This window comes from Panthera pardus, unplaced genomic scaffold (genome assembly GCF_024362965.1).
Source record: "Panthera pardus isolate Hobbes unplaced genomic scaffold, ASM2436296v1 HiC_scaffold_8, whole genome shotgun sequence".
Classification (NCBI taxonomy): Eukaryota; Metazoa; Chordata; class Mammalia; order Carnivora; family Felidae; genus Panthera; species Panthera pardus.
This window is the reverse complement of record NW_026527013.1, coordinates 3579819-3602394: the sequence shown is the minus strand read 5'-3', so window position 1 is coordinate 3602394 and position 22576 is coordinate 3579819. Positions and strand designations below refer to the sequence as shown.

General features: G+C 53.1%; 1 protein-coding gene and 2 long non-coding RNA genes across 5 annotated transcripts; 1 reads left to right on the top strand and 2 right to left on the bottom strand.

Moving 5' to 3' along the window:
* Window positions 1-523: 523 nt before the first annotated feature.
* On the bottom strand, window positions 524-1912 carry LOC109255884 (uncharacterized). Its single transcript, XR_002075395.2, has 2 exons — window positions 1798-1912; window positions 524-1056 (listed from the first exon to the last, which is right to left on the bottom strand). It is a non-coding gene; the product is annotated as an uncharacterized LOC109255884 (long non-coding RNA).
* Window positions 1052-14639, top strand: ARRDC5 (arrestin domain containing 5). Its single transcript, XM_019430716.2, has 3 exons — window positions 1052-2500; window positions 4180-4385; window positions 14071-14639. The coding sequence occupies exons 1-3, from the start codon at window positions 1741-1743 to the stop codon at window positions 14596-14598; spliced, it is 1494 nt and encodes a 497-aa protein (XP_019286261.2). The 5' UTR covers window positions 1052-1740; the 3' UTR covers window positions 14599-14639.
* Window positions 14640-16229: 1590 nt separating this feature from the next.
* LOC109255882 (uncharacterized) lies at window positions 16230-22211 on the bottom strand. Of its 3 annotated transcripts, none has more exons than XR_008420163.1 (3): window positions 21515-22211; window positions 17634-17898; window positions 16230-16639 (listed from the first exon to the last, which is right to left on the bottom strand). It is a non-coding gene; the product is annotated as an uncharacterized LOC109255882 (long non-coding RNA). The 3 variants fall into 3 exon arrangements; XR_008420164.1 differs by lacking the exon at window positions 21515-22211 and adding an exon at window positions 18017-18514; XR_002075393.2 differs by lacking the exon at window positions 21515-22211 and having other exon boundaries at window positions 17634-18514.
* Between the last annotated feature and the right edge of the window lie 365 nt (window positions 22212-22576).

Here is a 22576-nt window from a genome sequence, read left to right as displayed (position 1 = left end):
CCTAGGGAGGGACCCCGGGTAAAGACCCCCTGACCTTTTAATTCCTTTCCCACAGCCCGTCTCCCCGGGCACGGGCACTCGCTGACAGTAGGGCAAGGAAGGCCGGAATCAGTGTTTAAACACCGCAGTGGGATGTTGGGGCCCCTCTGGAGACCGCCTGCACCCCGATGGCCAGCCTGATCGCCCCAAGCTCTATTTCCTGGCGTCAGGGCCTGCTGGAGCTCCCCACCCGCAGGGCTTGTTTGCTGGGTTTTCCCGCCTCGTTTTCCCGCCTTCTCCGGCTGTCCAGGCGGGCAGGACTGCCCTGCCCCCTCCGCCCTGCTTGCTCTGCTCTGGCCAGTCTTGGCGGGCACACAGTGACCCATGCTGGGCACCTACAAAGCGCCTGGACACGGTGTTCAGAGCTGGGGGGCCCAACAATGGGCAAGGCCGACTCCCGTTGGTGGTCTCCAGACGGGTAAATTCTTGTCTGGAGAGACAGGCAACAAATAAATAAATAAATAAATAAATAAATAAAGCAAGCTAATCATTTCAGATTCTATTTGCAGCAAAGCCAGGACAGTGGCCGGAGAGGCATGTGGGAGTGGGCAGGGAGGACATTCCGGTTGAGGTGGAGAGGTGGCCTCTCTGAACAGATGACATTTGAGCTGCGATCTGAGATAGAAACCAAGGACAGATGGGTCGAGGAGGCACGGCCAAGCTCAGAGGCGGGAAAAGGCTTAGAAATGTGGGGGGGAGCGTAGCCAAGAGGCCAGCGTAGCTGGGCAGAGAGGGGATGAGGTCAGAGAGGTGTCACCTGGGGCCTCAAGGGCCACCAGGAGGACTTTGGTCTTCGTGTCTTGAGCGGCATGGGAAGCCAGTGAGCAGAGTCCCTTCTGCTGTTATGTCCCCAGGTGGCAGACAGAATCATGTCCCCCACAAAGATATCCCTGGAGCCTGTGAATACGGTAGCTTCCATGCCAAAAGGAAGTTTGCAGATTAAGTTACATTAAAGGTCTTTAGGTGAGGGAGATTATCCTAGATTGAGCAGGCTGGCCCCAAATCATCGCAAGGGTCCTAATAAGTGAAAGAGAGTGGCAGAAGGGCCAAGTCAGAGGAGAAGTGACCGGGGAAGGAGAGGTTGGAATGATGAGGTCATCAGGCAAGGAATATGGCAAGAGTCTCCCCCAGAATCCCAGAACACCTTGATTTTAGCCAAGCATCTCCAAGAGCTTACAAACCGCTTAGGAGACAAGACGGCCATGTCTACAGAAGACATCGTGTAAAATAAAGCAAGACACAGCAAAGACAATGAATGAGGCCTGCCGGAGTCTGCAGAATGGACATTTCCTGACACCTCTCGTGCTCCAGCGGCCCTCCCACTTAGGCATCAGCCCACGCGCAGATCAGGCACCAAGAAAACCGCTAGGGGGGCACAAGGCCTCGGTCTCCTTTTTTGCAAAATCATATATTCTTGAAGGTCATTAAGTCGCTCGACAAACTTTTACTGACACCCCTCTTGTCTGAACCAGGCCTGGAGCCAAGCCGACGTGGGTGGGCACAAGGTTCCTCCCACCCTGGAGGGACTTTCCCATTCGATGGGGGAGACACGGGTGTAAAGGGAAGTGTCAGATGAGTGAGAGGGTGTTCATGCAAAGTGGAGCACACGACACTCTAAGCATCTTCGCTCGGGACACACCAGACTTCATACCCTGGCCATATCCATAATTTTTTTTCCGACTGGTGTAATTAGCCATTAAAATGACAATGGAAGCGGGTGAGCCTAACCAGCGTATGAACCCTGAGAAGCGCGCGTACCGCACATGGGGGCCATCTGACAGAGCAGAACATCCCTTGGGGCTCGTTCCTCGTTCCTCTCCATCTCTAAGCAGAGCTCATGATGCCTACCTTACCGGAGTGTTGCGAGAACTCTCCCCACCCAGGCCTCCGGCCTCCTGGCACGATGACAGGCGTTCCCAGTGTGGCAGGAGTGTTAGGGTCTGTGGCTGTTTTTGCATATTCATTTGTTATTTCCTAGGAAAACGTGGTCAGGTTGTCGTTTCCCCAACCAGTGAGGACTTTGGAATTCCCAAGACGTCCCGCCCCCCCGAACAACAGCCTCGTCTCCCCTCCCGGCCACTGGAGGCCCCTTCCCAGAACCCTGGCTGGATGATGTCACAGACAGGTGACCTCGCCGCGGCAAAGGAACCGGGACTCTCAGTGTCATGGGGGAGGGGGGAGGATGTTCCTCCACCACCCCAACCCCCCATGTCTGTGGTGAAGTCGATCGAATTAGTGTTGCCCAAGGATGTGGTCTACCCGGCCGGCTCCAGCATAGAAGGGCAGGTGGTTCTGATGCTGAACAGCACCCTGGTGGACCCCGTAGTGAAGGTGGAGCTCGTGGGAAGGGGTTACGTGGAGTGGAATGAAGAAATCGGGGCATCCCGTGATTATAGCAGGGATGTTATTTGCAACAACAAGGCCGACTATGTGCACAAGACGAAGACATTCCCAGTAGAGGGTAAGGACGAAGGCAGCAGCCAACTCTAGCCATGATAGGAAGCTGGGTCTGGAAGGTAAACACATGTGTTAGTTGATCAACAAACCCCCAGGGATACCAGACAGGGGCAGAGGCCTGGTTCCTCCCCAGGAGGGAGGCTATGTATAACAATGACCATCAGATACTCACAACACGAAAATAACAAGACAGGAAGAGCTGAGCAGGACCCAGATATTCGAAATGAACTATCAAAGTAGTTCCCCTGGAAAATGCTGTCCTTAGCCCCGTGACCACTTTGGGAGGCCAGTAAAAAATCTTTCTTGTGATTTTACAGATAAATCTCCCTCTAGCAGTGAACTCCGAGGAGACAAAGATAAGGAGTCCTATGGTCACCGGGAAAGAGAGAGGGGCAGGGAAGACATTCTAGGGAAAGAATAACTCGGCCCCGACTCCACGAGGTTCAGATCCAAAGTCTGGACGGACACCAGGGAGGCTGAGCTGCCCTGGAGCTACATGTCCTTTCCAAAATGTGTTCACGGGGGTGTTCCCGGGTGTTCCACAACTCTTGGCCAATGCTCAGCTAGACAAAGTTTCATTCTAGAATTTTAAAAGTTTTAGATGGGGAGGTCACGGAGGTCCCTTCAAAGAGGTGACTACTGAGTGATGGGAGGGACACCAGCTGTGCAGATTTCTAGGGGTCAGAATGGTAGGGGCGGGCGCCTGGATGGCTCGGTCAGTTAAGCGTCCGACTTCAGCTCAGCTCAGGTCACGACCTTGCGGTTCGTGGGTTCGAGCCCCGCATCGGCCTCTGCGCTGACAGCTCAGAGCCTGGAGCCTGCTTTAGATTCTGTGTCTCGCTCTCTCTTTCTCTCTCTCTGCCCCTCCCCCGCTCACACTCTACTTCTCTCAAAAAATAAACAAACATTAAAAACATTTTTTTAATTAAAAAAAGGAAAAAGAAGGTTCTGGGGCAGGAACGGCCCCATGCCAGGCCTTACTGGCCAGCAGCCGTGTTGCCTCTCCGTGTCTCAGTTAACCTATCTGGAAAATGGGAGCCAGAAAGTCTTGCCTCATAAGATTGTTTTGAGGACTTAGTGACCTAATGGCATACGAAGGGCTTAGACTAGCGTGGGGCACACAGGAAGGGCGTCATAAGTGTTACTTTTTGCGAGCAAATGGTCCCCACCCAGACCTCCCCCGGCGTCAGATACCAGCCTTTCTGATTGCCCAGCATTCCTGCCCCGCAAAGCATGAGCTCAAGCCTTCAGTGGATTCACTCATTTATTTCACAAACATTTATCGAGCGCCTTCTAGGCACAGGGTTGTGCCCAGTACTGGGGGTGCAGGTAGGCGCTCAAGACGTGTTTGTTGAATGAATGAATGAATGCGTGTCTGAGGGCGGGACCTCCAATTTTGCAGATCCAGAGTAGCGGTGATCACATCCCTGTGGATAGCTTGGGGTGACCGCCCCAGCCACATCACCCGCCCGGGGCCATCCCCCTCCAGCCCGGCTGAGGCCTAGGCCTGAGATCTGTTGACCATGCAGAGCCCTAAAAGCACAGAGCTCAGCCTAGCTCAGGGATGGGCGGGCCAGGCCCAGGACAAAGCCCTTGCCAAAATAATAAATAAAAAGTGGGGGGAGGAAAAAAAAAAAAAAGATTCTAGAACCTTCTGATGGCATTGGTGTGTTTTGCTTTCAGATAATTGGTTAAGTGCAGGCAGCCACACCTTTGACTTCCATTTCAACTTACCTCCCAGGCTTCCTTCTACCTTCGCCAGCAAAATTGGCCACGTCTCCTACTTCGTGCAAGCCTCCTGCATGGGTCGGGAGCACGTTCTAGCGAAGAAGAGAACGTACTTGTCGATTCAAGGGACTTCAGACTTCCATCAAGAAAACGCACTGCAGGTAGTGGTAGGAGAGGAGCAGGGGTCGGACCTGTCCTCAAAGCTCACGGGAGGCAGGGGGAGGTGGGAAGGCAGGGGACAGAGGTGGCCCCCACCAGGAAGAAGGAAAAGGCAAGTTCACAAAAGGTGAATCAGAAACCAGGGCAGGCGCAAGGCCGGGGCTCTCAACCCGGACAATTCTGCCTCCCCAGGGAGCACTGGGCGGTGTCCAGGGACGTTTGTGGCTGTCACAGCTGGGGGGAGGGGAGCTACTGGCATCGAGTAGATAGGGCCAGGGCAGCTGTTCAATACCCCCCAGTGCCCTGGACGCCCCCTACAGAGAACGAGTGGTCCCCAATGCCCTTGACCCTGCAACAAGTCAAGACTAAGCAGAGACCTCCCTGTGGCCCACGGCTGGAAGAGGTGCCTGGATGCTCGGTGACTCTCCAGGGTCTTTGAGCCCTCAGACAGCAGAGATGGTGCCCCCCACAAAAAGAGGCATGGAAGGGGGTGGCCTCCGGCCCTGGAAAAGGAAAGGCCATGTGATGATGTTGGTCTGGCTAAGCAAAGGAGGTTTTCTAGATGGTTCCTGGAGGGCCAGGTGCAGAGAGGTCAAGGTAGAAGTCAAGGTGGGTGGAGTGACGTTGGGCCAAGTGACTTCCCTGGGGACTCTTATCAGATCATGGTGGCTCAGATGGCTGGCGTTTTAGTTTTCGAGATCCAGGTAGGAATCCCAGAGCCCGGCCCCCCCCCCCCACCTCCATTTCATGTTTCATGTAAATCCCGAACTTCCCACAGTGCCCGGCGCAGGTTGGAGAATGTGCCCCAGAATCTTGTCCCAGCCTCCGTCTCCAGTATTCTTATGCGTGTGATAAGAGTCACCTGTGGCCCAGCCAACCTCTTGCGATGGTCCTGGAGGGTCTCAGGAAGGGTAGATGCTTGGAGGGGTGGACCAGCCCTGGGATGATCAGGCCTGAGCCCAAGGCCGCTTGACCGTCTGCCCCCTGTGTCACCCTGAGCGAACTGTGGCCCTCCTCTGGCCTTCCCTCTGGAAATGTTGGTGCTGGGTCAGACCCAGCCTGTGACTCCGTTGACAGATATGCTATTAGCTGGGTGGCCTTGGGCAATTAACACCTCCCAGGGGGCCCCCGGCGGGGGGCGGGGGGGGGAATCGGTTGAGCAGCTGACTCTTGATTTCAGCGCAGGTCATGATGATCTCGCATGTTTGTGAGTTCAGGCTCTGCCTTGGGCTCTGCACTGACAGAGCAGAGCCTGCTTAGGATTCTCTCTCTCTCTCTCTCTCTCTCTCTCTCTCTCTCTCTCTCTCTCTTTCTCCACCCCTCCCCCACTCGCTCTCTGTCTGTCCCTCTCTCTCTCTCAAAAATAAATACTAAAAAACAAAACAGAACAAAACAAAACACCCCGGCTCCCGGAGCCTTGACTTGACTGTCCTGACCTGCGCAATGAGAAGAAGAAAACTACTTCCCTTGATGGGCGCCTATGAAGACCCCAGAGTGTTCAGCACAAAGTCTGCACACCCAGGAGGTGCCCAGTAAGTGTGAAGATCTAAAATCAAGATCATAGCAGCAAAGGGAGTTATCACACATGCGTTTTGAGGATATGAAAATACTGGGTTTTTCTGACTACTCAGTACTGTCTTAACCAGACTGGTCAAGGGAGGCCTTTTTGAGGAGGTGACATTTTAGCAGAGAATTGAAAGAGAAGAGGGGGAAAGCCATGTGGACATCTGGGGTAGAGGGTTCCGGGCAGAGGGAGCAGTCCGTGCAAAGGCCCTGGGGCACAAGGCCCACCTCTGATGGAGGTGGGAGCCCTGGTGGGCAGAGGGTCGTCATTTCATTCCCTTCAGCTGCTTTGGGGAGGATAGACAAGAGGGGGCAGGGTGAGGGCAGGAGCTGGGGCACCGGGGCAGAGGTTACCACTCTGGTGCAGTGAGCAGTGATGGGGCTCAACCAGGTACAGGCAGATTCTTGACCCCAGTCTGCCCTCAGAGCAGCCAGAGGCAGTCAGGTGATGACCTTCCTCTGCCCACGGCCCTCCCCGTCTCCCATCTCATTCAGGGTAAAGGCCAAAGTCCCCGCTGCCCACAAGGCCCTGAGTGACCTGCCCCATCCCCGCCCTGCCCTCCCCTCTGCCCTCCCTCCCCTTTGCTCCCTCTGCTCCAGCCAAATGGGCCTCCTCAATGTTCGGCCAACACTCCAGGCCTGGGCCTGCCCCAGGGCCTTTGCACGGGCTGTGCCTTCCGCCTGGAACACTATGATATGATCTTCCTCTCCTTCCTCCTCATCCTTCGGATCTCTGCTCCGAGGCCACGTAGTCACTGAATAGACTGTCGCAACCCCAACAGAGGGCACTTTAGCTGCATCTATCCAAATGAAAGTGAACATGCACTTTGTCCCAGCCACTTCCCTTCTAGAAATTTCTCCTACTGATATTCTTTCACGCGTGACGTGACCTCCTACAGCAATGTTCTGGCGGCAAAAAAAAAAAAAAAAAAAAAAATGGAATCAGCCTAAATGCTCATTGCTAGGAGCATGAAACCGGCAGGGTGCTGTCCAAGGTATACTCCACCGAAAAGTTAAAGAGAAACAAAGACCGGACAAGGACGTGTCAGTCACGGGGTGGCGTGAGCGCTGCGAAGCTCAGAACCCCGAGCCCCGCGGCTGCCTGCCCGGTGGTGAGAGCGTGAAATGTACTTCCTTGCAGGTGTAGCAAACGACTCTCCGGAAGGAGGCCAGAGAAACTGACAAAACAGCCACGGCCCCCCTGGGAGGGGAGCTGGGGAGGGGGGAGGAGCAGACATTTTCCCCTTCCACTTAAAAAAAACGAAACAAAACCGCTTTATTGAGATACACTTCCCATACTTTATAATCGCCCTCCTCCAGTGCGCAAAGTCAATGACTTTTAGTGTGTTCACAAAGTCGTGCAGCCGGCCCCTCTGTCGATTTTAGCACGTTCTATTCACCCCAGAATGAAATCTTACATCCCTTAGCTGTCACCCCTCAAACTCCCCACATCCCCTCCCCCAGCCCCTGGCCACCACGAATCCATCCGCTTCCTCTCTCCCTGGGTTTGCCAGTGCTGGACGTTCCATGAAAATGGAATCGTAGCGTACGGAGCCTTTGTGTGTCAGCTCTCTCCCTCCCACCCGCTCGCCTTTGTGCCCGCTCCGTCTGTGATGTATCCTTTTTCATGGCTGAATAATATTCCAGGGCACAGATGGGACCCGATTTTATGTATCCATTCCTGCACTGATGGATACTTGGGTTGTCTCTTTCACCTCTCGGCTGCATAGAGTCGAGGTACTGCACAGGTCTACAAAGTTTTGCATGTTTCTCTTGGCCTGATACCTCGAGGGGCATTGCTGGGTCAGATGACGAGTCTGTTTAACATTTGAGGAACCGCCAGCCTGTTTTTCCACAGTGGCTGCCCTGTTTTCCCATTCCCTTTAGCCAGGCTCGAGGGCTCTGATCTCTTCACCTCCTCTCCACTCTTTGTACCTTTAAGAGTCTGGAAAGATGGGACCCCGTTGCCTCTTCCAGGAGTCAGTACCGTTTGGAAAAGGAACTTGTCCCAGAGACATTTCCTAACCACTGACTCTAAGCGAGCCCCCGCCCCACCTCTCCTTCACTCCTGCCCCCCACCCCCCCGCCATTTTGCATCCCACCACAGCCTCATCGGAAATGACCTGGTTCATTTTCAATGTGCCAGTTATGCGTTCGTTCCCCCCCCCCCCCCCGCCCCAACCAGAGCAGGGACTGGGCTGGTCTTACTTCTTTTTTAGGTTTTTTAAGTTTTTTTTTTTTAATTTAAGTAATCTCTACACCCAACCTGGGGCTCGGACCCACAATCCCAAGAGGCACACGCTCCTCTGACTGAGCCAGCCAGGCGCCCTGGGACTAGGCTTGTCTTAACTGCTACGGGTTTTCCTTGAACTTGGCACTAAATCGATGCAAACAAATACTGGCTGGATGAATCCCCCCACCCCCCACCCCCAGAGGCTCACCTATGCCAAAGGAATGCGGGGCTCTAAGACACTCCCAGATCCGGGAAATCCAATGTGGGGTTTGTACCCTCAACATTATTGGATATCAGAGGGCTTTGGCCACCCTGCCTGACCTAGCGTGGGAGGCCACTGGGCCATCGTTGGTATTTCTTGGCCCCTCTCTCAGCCACAGGCCAGAATTACAGGCTTGGCCTTGAGTTAGGGCAGCCAGTTCCTTAACACCTGCAGGGTTCTAACGCATGCGAGGAATTTTCGAATGAATGACTGGAGGGATTTAGAATAAAACTGCCTGCAATTAGCCTCCTGGAGGAGAGGGAGGAGGAGAGGGGGGAGGAGGCAGGGGGTCAGAGGCTGAGGGTAGAGGTGAGGTCACCTGGGGTCAGGGGTCAGCCCTAGGTCTCCAAGGGAAAGCAATCCTATCTGGACCAATGTTTTCCAAACCTCAGATCACGCCCATTCATGGGTTGGAAAATCAATTTAATGGGATGCCAGTTCATTTGTATAAAATGCAAGAATACATAAGGCCAAAATGGAAAGTATTAGAAAAAAGCCAATTTTGGGGGTTGCAAACGTTTTGTGTGTGTGTGTGTGTGTGTGTGTGTGTGTGTGTGTGTGTGTGTGTGTGTTTTAAATAGAAGAAGAAAACAGAACAGAGAATAAGTAGAATAGGAAATGAAGAAAATATGGTTGGTGGGTGGCAATTAATTTTTTTTTAATGAAAGAATAAGGGCGCCTCGGTGGCTCGGTGGGTTAAGTGTCTGACTCTTGATTTCGGCTCAGGTCATGATCTCACAGTTCGTGAGTTTGAGCCCCACATTGCACTCTTCACTGACAGCGAGGAGCCTGCTTGGGATTGTTTCCCTCTCTGCCCCTCCCCTGCCTGCTCTCTCTCTCTCAAAAAATTTAAAAAAAAACCTCAAATATATACTAAAGAATAGAATAAAATAGGTCAGAAACTATAAATGTGGTCGGTTGCAACAAGCTTTGTTTTTACAACATCAATGTGTTGGACAGAATATAATAGCTTTGAATAGGTAGACTCCAGAGTTTACCAGAAAAAAAATTAATTTGGTGGGTTACGACCAGCTAATGTTTTATAAATTTTGTTTTTATATGAAGCAAAATAATAAAGTAAGTCCACTAAGCATAACAGGAAAATGAATTCAGAAGGTTGCAATGAATATATTTTTTTCAATTTTTTAACATTTTCATTTATTTTTGAGAGACAGAGACAGAGGGTGAGCGGGGGAGGGGCAGAGCGAGAGGGAGGCACAGAATCGGAAGCAGGCTCCAGGCTCTGAGCTGTCGGCACAGAGCCCGATGCGGGGCTCGAACTCATGAACCGAGAGATCACGACCTGAGCCGAAGTCAGACGCTCAACCGACTGAGCCACCCGGGCGCCCCTGTGACGAACGTTTTTAAATGAATACGGTAAATAGAATAGAGTGAAACAGAAAGTACCAGCAGGCATGTGTCCTGGATAAGTGTTAGTTCATGACACGATTTCTCTTTCACATACCTAGACGTAGATGCAAACACAGGTTGTGTTCTCTGTCTCGATATTAAAATCTATGTGCTTGTGACATGCTCTTCCAAAGGAGCCAGCCAGGCGCCCCTGAAATCTACGATTTAACCATGAGTTATGGTTTAAAAAACAAAAGAAGAAGAAGAAAGTATATATGACAGATACTGTACGTGGCCCGCAAAGCCTAAAATCTTTGTTACCAGTTTCTTTACGGAAAACGTTTGCCAGCTTGTGGCGGAGAGCAACTCTCCTGTGTAAGTCCAGGAAGAAATGTCGTCTGAATGTCTGGATGTTCCTTCTAGCCCTTTTATGACATCTAACACATAGAAACTATGTAAACATCCATCTTGTAGAGGGGGGCTGCCTGAAGAAATAAACTATAAACTATTTTGCGACAGGCTCAGTGGCCATGGTGAAAACAAACCAGAACAACAGGTGTGTCGATACAAATGCATCTCGAGCCCAGAATGCAGAGCTAGAAAAGCCAGTTGCTGGAAAACGTGGACAGCTTGATTTATTTAAAGCATTAAACTATGTAAAACAGGATTGTATGCTTCTCCCACAAGTAGATGCATTTCTACGTAATATGAAAGTTGACATGAGGGGCACCTGGGTGGCTCGGTTGGTTGAGCATCTGACTCTTGGTATCAGCTCAGGTCTTGATTTCAGGGTCGTGAGTTCAAGCCCCGTGCTGGGTATGAAGCCTGCCTAAAAAAAAATAGAAGAGGAGAGAAGAGAAGAGAAGAGAAGAGAAGAGAAGAGAAGAGAAGAGAAAAAAGAAAAGAAAACTTCATACGAGAATGACAGATGCCAGTCCGGAAAAGAAGGAGAGGGGAAAATGAGGCAAAGCACCCAGAAGTCACCCAATTTCAGTCAAATCAGTAACATTTCCTTTCTTCCACTGGTTAGAAGACACATTTGTGCTTGTTACATTATTCTTTCTAAAAAAATATTTTTTAAGTTTATTTATTTATTTTTGAGACAGACAGAGAGAGAGAGAGAGAGAGAGAGAGAGAGAGGGAAAGAGAGAACGCAGGGGAGAGGGAGGGAGAGAATCCCAAGCAGGCTGTGTGCTCTCAGCGCAGAGCCCAGTGCGGGCCTTGAACTCATGAACTGTGAAATCATGACCTGGGCTGAAACCAAGAGCTGGGCACTTAACCGGTTGAACTGCCCAGGCGCCCCGCTATGTGATTCTTTACACACTTTTTTCTGAGGCAATAATCTGGCGTAGGTCCCTCCGTGTATGTCGTAGGAGAACAAATGTGTAGGTACAACAAATTGATCACCGTGAAATTCAGGGTATTGCCCTTGGCAGGTGGGGTTGCCGCCTGGGCAAGCGTGAGGGACTTTGGGGGAAAACTAGCAAATTCCTTCTTCTTCTTGGAGGGAGGTTACAGGCGAGTTGACTTGATAGTAATTCACAGTTGCATATTTGCTTTGTGGGGTGTTCTGTGTCTGAGTTTTTTTTTTTTAATCTGCAGATATGGGGCGCCTGGGTAGCTTGGTCGGTTAAGAGCCTGACTTCAGGGCTTTCTGTCTCTGCCCTTCCCCCACTCACACTGTTTCTCTCTCTCAAAAATGAATAAATGTTTTAAAAAATTAAGATAAATAAATAAGTAAACATCCGCTGATATGATAAACCCCCCATTTCAGGATGAAGAGGGCCAGGGGTGGGAGGACAGCATTGGAGAGGGGCCCATGGGGGCCTCAACTAGAGCTTGGTTTTGTTATTTTATTTATTGGAGTTTATTTGTTTACCTTGAGAGAGACACTGTCAGTGTGGAGCCCGATGCGGGGCCCGAACTCAGGAACCATGAGATCAGGACCCAAGCCAAAATCAAGAGTCAGACACTTAACCGACGGAGCCACCCAGGCACCCCTATTTTTTTTGTTTTATTTTATTTTATTGTTTTAATTTTTTTTTAACGTTTATTTATTTTTGAGACAGAGAGAGACAGAGCATGAAGGGGGGAGGGGCAGAGAGAGAGGGAGACACAGAATCGGAAGCAGGCTCCAGGCTCTGAGCCATCAGCCCAGAGCCTGACGCGGGGCTTGAACTCACGGACCGCGAGATCGTGACCTGAGCTGAAGTCGGACGCTTAACCGACTGAGCCACCCAGGCGCCCCATTTTTTTTGTTTTAAATTGTGGTAAAATATACATAAAATTTACCACTTAACCATTGGTATCAAATACATTCACATAGTTGTGCGACACTGATATATTTTTAAATTTTTATTGTTTAAGTTTGTTAATTTAGGGGCGCTTGGGGGGCTCAGTCGGTTAAGCGGCCGACTTCGGCTCAGGTCATGATCTCACGGTCCGTGGGTTCGAGCCCCGCGTCGGGCTCTGTGCTGACGGCTCAGAGCCTGGAGCCTGTTTCAGATTCTGTGTCTCCCTCTCTCTCTGCCCCTCCCCCGTTCATGCTCTGTCTCTCCCTGTCTCAAACATAAATAAACGTTAAAAAAAATTTTTTTTAAGTTTGTTAATTTATTTTGAGAGAAAAAGAGTGTGTACTCAAGCAGGAGAGAGAGAGAGAGAGAGAGAGAGAGAGTTCCAAGGAGGCCCCACACTCAGCACGGAGCCCAACACGGGGCACGAACCCACAAACCGTGAAATCGTGAGCTGAGCCGAAATCAAGGGTCAGGTGCTCAACTGACTGAGCCACCCAAGTGCCCCCTGATATTTTATTCCTTAAATGAGCAGCGATCTGGAACAAATCAGGAGAATTTGTAAACGCTGATGAAGCAGGTTGTGGGAACGTGGCAGCGGGGTGCTAGGCTCTGGGGGCGGGGGCAGCCCTGATGTGTAATGTTTACCAACTTCCCTGGTGAAAATACTCCCATCAGAGCCAGCTTCAAGCGACCAACTCGATGTCACTAATGGGGAGTCGGAGGGGCGTTTGCAAGGTTTTTTTGCACGATTCTTTTCCTCTCTCTCTTTTTGGTATGCTGAAGGGGCACACACACACACACACACACACACACACACACACACTTGTAAAAGTATCAAGTTCCTCTGCAAGAAGATACCGGAAGCCAGCAAAAGTGGAGAGCGATTATTCTAAGCCCACCGCACGTCACGTTGAATCCTTTAGAATATTGTTCACAAATAAAAAGTAAAACGTCACCCAAGCCACTCGGTAAATATAATGTGTGACTTTATCTGCAACCCAGCAGCTAAGTTGATAGAATGGCTGCCTTTTGAGGCATTTATTGAAACACGTTACATAATTTCAACTCTACAGTTTTCTTTTCGTAATTCAGAGCCCGGAATATTTTCTCCTAAAGTCTGAACTACCTGGGTAAACCCTAGGTCTCTGGCAAGACATCTCCTGTCTTCTAGAAATCCAATGACCAGGGGCGACTGGGTGGCTCAGGTGGTTGAGCACCTGCCTCAGCTCAGGTCATGATCTCACGGTTTGTGACTTCGAGCCCCCCATCGGGCTCTCTGCGGTCAGCACGGAGACTGCTTGGGATCCTCTGTCCCCCTCTCTGTCTGCCCCTCCCCTGCTCACATGTGCGTGCTCTCTCTCTCTCTCTCTCTCTCTCTCAAAAATAAGTAAACATTAAAAGAAGAAACAAAGTGGGGCTCCTGGGTGGCTCAGTCGGTTAAGTGTCCGACTTCAGCTCAGGTCATGCTGTCACAGTTCATGGGTTCGAGCCCCGCGTCGGGCTCTGTGCTGACAGCTCGGAACCTGGAGCCTGCTTCCGATTCTGTGTCTCCGTCTCCCTCTGCTCCTCCCCTGCTCACGCTCTGTCTTCTCTCCCTCTCAAAAATAAATAAACATTAAAAAAGAAGGAAGGAAGGAAGAAAGAAAGAATCCAAGGTCCAGAGAAGTCAAGCCACTTACTCAGGGTCACACAGCAAGTAAGCAATGGAGGTGGGGGTGAACCAGGGTCTTGTGGATTTCAAAGGCTTCTTTTGCAGAGGAGGAAACTGATAGAAAGGCAAAGGGAATTGAGTAAAGGAAGCTGGGAGGCCATGCCAGGCTTTTGGCTGCTAAATCCCCAAGGCTCCCGATCCTACCTCGGGGCCTCCTGCTTAGGAGAGTCCCAGCGGCTCCAGGCTTGCGGGAGCTATGGTGGAGGAACGTTAGGCAGGCGAGCGGGTCCCGTGGCCGTGACCCCTCACGGTTGCCCATCCTCCCCAGTTACAGAGCCCTGTGTTCGTGGAGGCTGAGAAGAAAGTCTCGTACAATTGCTGCATGCAGGGTACCATCTGCCTTCAGATCCAGATGGAAAAGAACACCTTCGCACCGGGGGAGGGAATTGTCTTCACCACGGAGATCAGCAACCACAGCGGCAAGAGCATCAAGACGGTCGTCTTCGCCCTCTACGCCCACGTGCGCTACGAGGGCTTCACCCCCAAGGCAGAGCGGCGGTCGCGGGAGGACAGCAGCGAGCTGCTCCGGCAGGAGGCCAACACCCAGATCGCGCCCTTCGACGCCACCAAGATCGTCAGCACCCTCAACCTCCCGCAGGTGCTGTCCGTGAGCAGCAGCACCCGGGACGGCGAGATCATGAGCACCCGCTACGAGCTGGTCAGCACGGTCCATCTGCCGTGGTCCCTGACCTGTGTGAAGGCCAAGGTTCCCATCATCGTCACCGGCGCGCCCGTGGATACCGCCGGCTGCCAGCCGCTGGAGGGGGCAGCGTTACCCGTGAGCCAGGAGTGCCGGAATTAAGCGCCCAAACTTCTAAATATTAAAAGTTTTATTGGACGGTATGAGCAGCCCTTTCTTTGTCTCGTAAGACAGGCTTCAGATGAGTCACGGTGGATGGCGGGGGTGGGGGTGGGGGGGACATGCCTGAACCTCCTTCTCACACCGCAGCCACTTAGGTATCGCTTTCCCCCGATGGCCGGGAGAAGACCAGGGGAAGGGACAAGACCTGGCAGTCGTCCCCGCCCCGGTTGGCGCTCCAGACCCATTTCCTTGCTGGGCTCTTACAGTGACTAGACCTGGGGTCCGCGGCCGGGGTGGTTCAGCCCTCTGGGCATACCGGCGACGTGCACTCGTAAGGGCTGTCCCCACGGAGGGGAACAGGGGCTACTCCGAGCATGGCGGGGGGGAGTGGGGGCCAGAGATGTGGCTCGCTGTCCTGCAATGCCCAGGATGGCCTCACCCCCGAGGATGACCCAGCCCCAACGGTCCACAGTGCCAAGGGGGAGAAACCTTGCGTTCATCATTTGGGCATAAAATTGGACACCAGAACAAATCCCCGATGGGTCAGGCGGTGCAAATCAGGGTGACCCCTCCAGTGTTTGTGAGTTACCTCCTCTCTCCCTCCCGCTTGTTGTGTGTATTTAAATGTTTACTTATTAATTTATTTATTTATTGACAGAGAAAGAGAGAGAGAGAGCAGGGGAGGAGCAGAGAGAGAGGGAGACAGAGTCCCAAGCACGCTCCTCACCGTCAGCACAGAGCCCAATGCGGGGCTCGAACCCACGAACCACGAGATCATGACCTGGGCTGAAACCAAGCGTTGGACACTTAACCGACTGGGCCACCCAGGTGCCCCTTGATGCGTGTATATAAATGTGTGCGGTATCCCAGGACCTTAGTAGGTCAGATGATTATGGGATGCAGAGTCTCCTGGAGGTCCATGGAATCCCCTAACCCAGTGAGTCTCACCCAGCGTGGCTCTGCCCCCAGGGGACACTGGGCGAGGTCTGGGGGCATTTGCGGTTGTCATGACTACGAGTGCTCCCGGCGTTGAGTGGGCGGGGGTCAGGAATGCGGCTCGACATCCCTAGTGAACGGGGTTGCCCCCACAATCAAGAAAATCTGGCCCCAACAGACTCTTAACTACAGAGAACAAACTGCTGTTTACCAGGGGGTAGGGGTGGGGGGATGGGTGAGATAGGTGATGGGGACGAAGGAGTGCACTTGTCGTGATGAGCACTGGGTGATGTACACGAGTGTGGAATCACTATCCTGTGCACCTGAAACTCATATCACACTGTATGTTAACTAAGTGAAATTTAAATTAAAACTTAAAAAAAAAAAAAAAAAAAGAATGATCTGGCCCCAGATGTCAGCCCTGCTGAAGGGGAAAGGCCCTAGGCCGGGGAAATCCATGGGGGCAGGTGGCTGCCAAGTCCCGGGGTTGGGTCTGAGGGCCCCTTACCCAAGTCAGGGCCTGTCCCTCCTACACTCACAGCCTCCCAGGGCTACCCCTCTCAGGGCAGACGTCAAAGTCCTCCGGGCATACGGCCTGCACATCGGGCCCTTGTCACATCCATGACCATCAGTCACCAGCACCTGACCTCCCCTACATTCTGTCCTCCCTGCAAATAAAAGTCCAGGATGCCTCGTTAAATTTGAATTCCAGAAGGACAGTAATATTTTAGCATAAGTACGTCCCCTTGCCGTATTTGGGATATACTTAGGCTTAAAAAAAATCTTGCGTTGTTTATCTGATATTCCGGTTTAACTGGGTGTCCTGTATCTTATCTGGCAATCTGCTTCCTCAAGCAACCAGGAGACTCTGAACACAAATCAGGCACTTCGGTCCATTGGGTCCCCTTGGCACTCACCCTGGCCCACCAGGCTCCGCGCGGCCAGGAACGAAGGAACGACTTCCCTGATGTCACGCCAGATTCTTACTCTTCTCCCACTTCTCAGATCTTTGGCTTCTGTCGTCTTCAAAGCCACATCATCCATACCTCCTCTTTCAGGAAGCCTTCCAGACATACCAGGCAGCACCTCTCACCCTCCTCGGGTCCTGAAATATGGGTGACCGTCAAGGGTCATTTCTGCAGACGATAAGTGCAAATAATAACAGAAATGATGGGGACAATAATAAGACCCTGGCAAGGACTGGCTCATTTTCCATCAGGGTTTCCTACTTCCTCCTGGGCACATGGCTGGACTACATTTCCCAGTATCCCTTGCAGTTAGGTGTGGCCACGTGATTGGCCTGGCCAACGGGAGGTAAGATGATCATGGCCAATGGCCCTGTGACTGATCTGGTTAAGCGACGGAAGTCACTTCAGGGCCAGATCCACGCTACAAACTTGCCATAGGAACCTTGCTCTCTCTCTCCCCTTTTGCCAGCTGCTTGCAGAGGAGTGTTTGGAGGGGAGCTGCCCCAGGACACTTGATTCGCGCTTGATTGGTGCAAACGCAAGGAATAAAACTTTATTGAATAAACAACAAGTAACAAAAAGTACATAACAAGTTGAAATTTGCTTATTCCAGCCACTGGTGTACCCTAGGATTTCTCTGCGTCTGCTACTCTGATTATTTTTGTAATGTTCAGTTTTTGAGAGAGAGAGAGAGCACAAGCAGGGGAGGTGCAGGGGGGGTGGGGACAGAGAATCAGAGGCAGGCTCCGCGCTGTGTCAGCACAGAGCCTGATGCAGGGTTCAAACTCACAAACCCGTGAGATCGTGACCTGAGCCGAGGTCGGCCGCTCCACCGACTGAGCCGCCCAGGCGCCCCTAGTCTACTCTTATCATACGAGTAGCTATATTTATGGAGGCCTTTGGACATTTGGGGGGCATGGCCTCAACGTGGCCACAGCCAAACCGGTCACGTCACCTTCTCCCCACCCTGCACCACCGGTTCACCCCTCAGCTCCCACGACAGTGAAGTTGCCTGAGTCGCTTATTCTCCCCAATTCTGTTTGTTTTACTTCCTCGGCAGCTCTGTTAACCTGTCCACTTCTCTCCATCTCCCCTGCCACCACCCGAGCCCAGGCCACCGTCAGTGCTTACGTGGATGACTGCAGTGGGTGCTTCCCAAGGGGGCGTACGTTCACCTCTGCCGTTTCGTCCATTGTCCACACGGCAGGCAGAGAGACAGCCTCTCAACACGGAATTGTCCACACGGCAGGCAGAGAGACAGCCTCTCAACACGGAATTGTGATGACTGGAGAAGCCCCGCCCACTTGGCTCTTGGCTGGAGGCTTCAGTTCCTCGCCACCTGGGCTCCTTGGGTGTTCTCGAAACACGGCAGCTGGCTTCCTCCAGAGCGAGCGATCTGAGAGAGCAGGGAGGCCACGGTGACTTTTGTGACCGAGTCTCAGAGTGTTGGACACGATCGCTTCTGCCATATTTTGTTTGTAAGAAACAACTCACTCGGTCCAGCCCACGCTCACAGGGAGGAGAATTAGGCTCCACCTTTGCAAAGGAGTGTCGGGGTGCCTGGGGGGCTCAGTCGGTTAAGCGTCCGATTTCGGCTCAGGTGATGATCTCGCAGTTCGTGAGTTCGAGCCCCACGTCGGGCTCTGTGCTGACAGCTCCGAGCCTGGAGCCTGCTTCCGATTCTGTGTCTCCCTCTCTCTCTGACCCCTCACTGCTCATGTTCTCTCTCTCTCTCAAAAATAAACATAAAAAAAATTTTTTTTTAAATAAAGGAGTGTCAAAACATTATGGAGGGGCGCCTGGGTGGCTCAGTCGGTTGAGCGTCCGACTTCAGCTCAGGTCACGATCTCACGGTTCGTGAGTTCGAGCCCCGCGTCGGGCTCTGGGCTGATGGCTCAGAGCCTGGAGCCTGCTTCCGATTCTGTGTCTCCCTCTCTCTCTGCCCCTCCCCCGTTCATGCTCTGTCTCTCTCTGTCTCAAAAATAAATAAACATTAAAAAAAAATTAAAAAAAAAAAACACATTCCTCAACCAATCGCTTGACCAATCCCATTGGGTCCACCTTGAATATCCTTCTAGACTCTTCCTCTTTCCATGATCACACCCTGGTACAGCAGCTGGGGGGTCCACCGATGGATGAACTGATAAACAGGTGTGGTCCATTCATACAATGGAATATTACTCAGCTTAAAGAGAAAGGAAATCCTGATACATGATGCACCATCAATAAACACGGAGAACGTCATGCTAAGTGAAGTAGGTCAATCAAAAAGGACAAGTCCTGGGGCGCCTGGGTGGCTCAGTCAGTTAAGCGTCCGACTCTTGATTTCAGCTCCGGACATGATCTCGAGGTTTGTGAGTTCGAGCCCCGAGCCGGACTCTGTGATAAAGGCACAGAGCCTGTTTGGGATTCTCTCTCTGTCCCTCTCTCACTTGCACATGCGCATTCTCTCTCTCTCTCTCAAAGATAAATTTTTAAAAAAAATTTCAAAAAAGGACAAATCCTGCATGATCCCACTCACGGGGGTCCCAAGAGGAGCCCAGTCCACAGAGACAGAGAGTGGATGGTAGGAGCCCAGGGTGGGGCAGGGGGCGGGGAGTCAGTGTTTCATGGGGACAGAGTCTCAGTTTGGGGAGATGAGAAAGTTCTGGGGACATATGGTGGGGGGTGGTTGCACAATAGTGTGAATACACTTAATGCCACTGAGCTGTGCACGAGCTGTGCACTTAAAATGGCTAGGATAAATTACAGTAAATTTTATGTTGTGTGTATTTTACTACCATTGAATTTTTTGTAATAAAAACAATGCCCAAGGGGCACCTGGGTGGCTCAGTCAGTTGAGGGTCCAACTTTTGATCTCAGCTCAGGTCTTGATCTCGGGCTTGTGAGTTCGATCCCCGTGCTGGGTTTTGCACGGGGCATGAAGCCCACTTAAAAATAATGGGACACCTGGGTGGCTCAGTCGGTTAAACGTCTGACTTCAGCTTGGGTCCCGATCTCACGCTCCATGGGTTCAAGCCCCGCGTCGGGCTCTGTGCTGACAGCTCGGAGCCTGGAGCCTGCTTCGGATTCTGTGTCTCCCTCTCTCTCTGCCTTGCCCCGCTCACACTTTGTCTCTCTCTCTCAAAAATAAAATAAACGTTAAAAATTTTAAATAATAATACTCAAGTCTTTTTTTTTTTTTTTAGTGTTTATTTATTTTTGAGACAGAGAGAGACAGAGAATGAGCAGGGGAGGGGCAGAGAGCGAGGGAGACACAGAATCCGAAGCAGGCTCCAAGCTATCAGCACAGAGCCTGACGCGGGGCTCAAACCCATGAACTTTGAGATCACGACCTGAGCCGAAGTTGGACGCCCAACCCACTGAACCCCCCAGGCGCCCCTATAATACCCAAGCTTTACATGGTCCTCACTGTGCCCCAGGCACCAAGCCGAGCTGTGGACTGAATCCTCTCCATCATCTGTGAATCAGGACAACAGCCATCAAGGGTCGTCACTGCCCCCATTTCACAGACCAGGCAGCAGAGGCTCAGAGAAGGGCAGGGGGGCGCCCAGGCTCACAAAACCAGGATGAGATCCCCTAACCACCGCTCAGCAGCGCGTCGGCTAAGGAGGAAGGGACGCATCTCAGAGATGCAGAGCTGAGGCAGGTGACCGGCCGGCCAGCGGCCCTCAGCATCAGTGAGTGGCCAAGCCGAGATGGCCCAGGGTGGTCTGAGCCCGTCCTGGGGGCTGCGGGTGTGAGTCCTCATTTACATCTCCCCTGGGCACCAGCGCCCTTTCCTGTAAAGCTTACAGGGCATCATGGAAGCAGCCAGGAACGGCGGTGCCTGAGCAGGGCTGGGAGTCTGAGCCACAGGCTCTCCGGACGTGGGCTTTCTCATCTGTACAATCTGTAAGGAATGATTACACTTAAAATAATGTGACTACTGATGCTCGCCATGACCGCTTTTAAATGTGAACTGTCATCGCTCACCGTGGCACAACTTGACATGTGGGGCTGGATCACTCTCTGTGGGGGCTTCCCTGGGGACCGTGGGGGCTGGGCGGCATCCCTGGCCCCACCCCCTCCACGCCGGGAGCACCCCGAGTAGGAACAACTCCAAAAGTCTCCAGACACCCCAAGTGGAGGCAGAATCCCCGAGAGTTCTGAAGGCAGCATTGCCCCAGGTGGCAAAACCCCTGTACGCGTTACAGGGTCTGAAGTCTATGTGTAGTTAGTGTATCTGATAGAGTCAATGCTAATGAGATTCCCAGCTCTGCTATTTATATGCTGTGTGACCTTGGCTGAGTCACTTCCGTCTCTGAGCCGCAGTATCCCCACCTGTAAAACTCGAGTTCATCATTCGTCCCTCCTTCCCAAAGATGCAGGATCAAACAGCCTACGTCTATAAACGCGTCGGCCAAAGTAAGCACTCACCCCCCGGATACTTTTGTCACCGCAGCTGGGGGCTTCTGGAAGATTCTGACGCACAATGGCGGCGGGGCTCCTGCCCCCTCCCCGCCGCCGCCGTCGGCTGCCTCCCCTCTGGGCCCCAGATTCAGGAGACCACACAGGCGGGCGTTGGGAACACTTCCTGTGCGGTGGCCTGTGGTACCCACTGGGACAGGTGGGCCAACGGGAGAACACAGCTGGGACCACCCCACTTCCTGCCCCGGGGGGAGGTGCTTCTCACGTTCCTTCGCCCCCACCCCCAAAATAACACCCCCCACCCCCCAGGAACCCAAGCCGCTGCACCAGCTGCCGCCTCCAACTCAGGGGACATAGGACAGGCGGGGCCCAGCAGCTGCCACCACGGAGCCTGCCCCGCTGGGAATGTCCTCCCCCCTGCTGCTGCCACCTCCGGCATTCCGATCCCAAGGGGGTGACCTGGCCTCCCCCGTGTCCAGGACACGTGAGCCCTGAGGGGGCAGGGCCGGCTGGCGGGGGGGGGGGTGTTCTTTTGCCATCCTGGGTGACAGGAGACCCTCTCTGGCCGGGACCCCCAGATCCCAGGTGCCTCCACTCCTCACCTCAAGGGACTGTTCGAGGGGGAAGGGGCCGGTTGCCAGGACAACAGCCCCCCACCTCTGCCTGTGAACAAAGGGGCAGCCGGGAGAGCCAAGAACGGGGTGTTCTTTCCCCACCAACGTGACTGGCACATCCTGGCAGCTGACGCTTGGCGGGCCAGGCCCTGAGCTGCTGGGCCTGGCCACCCCAGACAAGGCCACTCAGTGTAGGGGCAGCAGGGGGTGGCTGCGGCCCTGAGGGATCTAGTTCCTGGTCAACCGCCCCTAGGCCTCTGTCCTTCCGGCACATTCTGACGAGGAAGTCAGCCCGCTCTGCCTGCAGGACTTCACAGAAAGGCCAGGGGGCCTCAGATGTCTGGCTCTGAGCTGGACGGGCCACCAGAGCTGGGTGGAAAGAGGCCACACGGAGCCCTTCCCTCTGCCGGGACCCCCGGCCTGGCATTCTGGGGCTGGCGGTGCCCAGTGGGACCTGACCGGCCCGGGAGGGGCCGGCCCAGGGGACAGTGGGTCTCAGAGCTGCTCCCCTCCCCCCAAGCCCGTACCTCCGTGCAGGGGACCGCGGGCAGCTGGCGCCATGAGGGCGGGGGGGGGGCGGGGACAGGCCAGGGCCTGCATGTTAAAAGACCCCCGGTTTCCCGCGGCGAGCCGGCACAAGGAGACAAAACCTTGCCTTCTGGCCATCGGGCCACAGTTGGTCAGACTGTCCAGCCACTGGCGTCGCTGGGGAAGACGTAGGCAGGTCTGCTCGGCTGGGGTGTGGCTCCCAGGAAAAATACAGGACGCGCAGCGAAACTAACATTTCTTAGCATGAGTAGGTCCCTTACGATATTGGGGTCATACTTATGCTAAAAACTCTTCATTGTGTATCTGGAATTCACATTTAACTGGGTATCCTGTAATTTTACTCGATAAATCTGCAACCCACGGGCTCTCAAAGAGGCAAAACTAAACTCGCCAACGGCCTCCCAAACTCGTTCCTCCGCTGGTCCCAGCCCCGGGGAGGGCCTAGGTGGCCTCCGCCTCCCTGGGTCCCTCGCCACAGGCGCGAGTCAACCTCACCTTCTG

Excerpts from the sequence above, each read along its gene's own strand:
- ARRDC5 (XM_019430716.2), top strand. The coding sequence starts at position 1,741 with ATGACAATGGAAGCGGGTGAGCCTAACCAGCGTATGAACCCTGAGAAG. Across the intron at positions 2,501-4,179 it reads GAAGACATTCCCAGTAGAGG|ATAATTGGTTAAGTGCAGGC; the intron begins GTAAGGACGAAG and ends TTTTGCTTTCAG. Across the intron at positions 4,386-14,070 it reads ATCAAGAAAACGCACTGCAG|AGCCCTGTGTTCGTGGAGGC; the intron begins GTAGTGGTAGGA and ends CCCCAGTTACAG.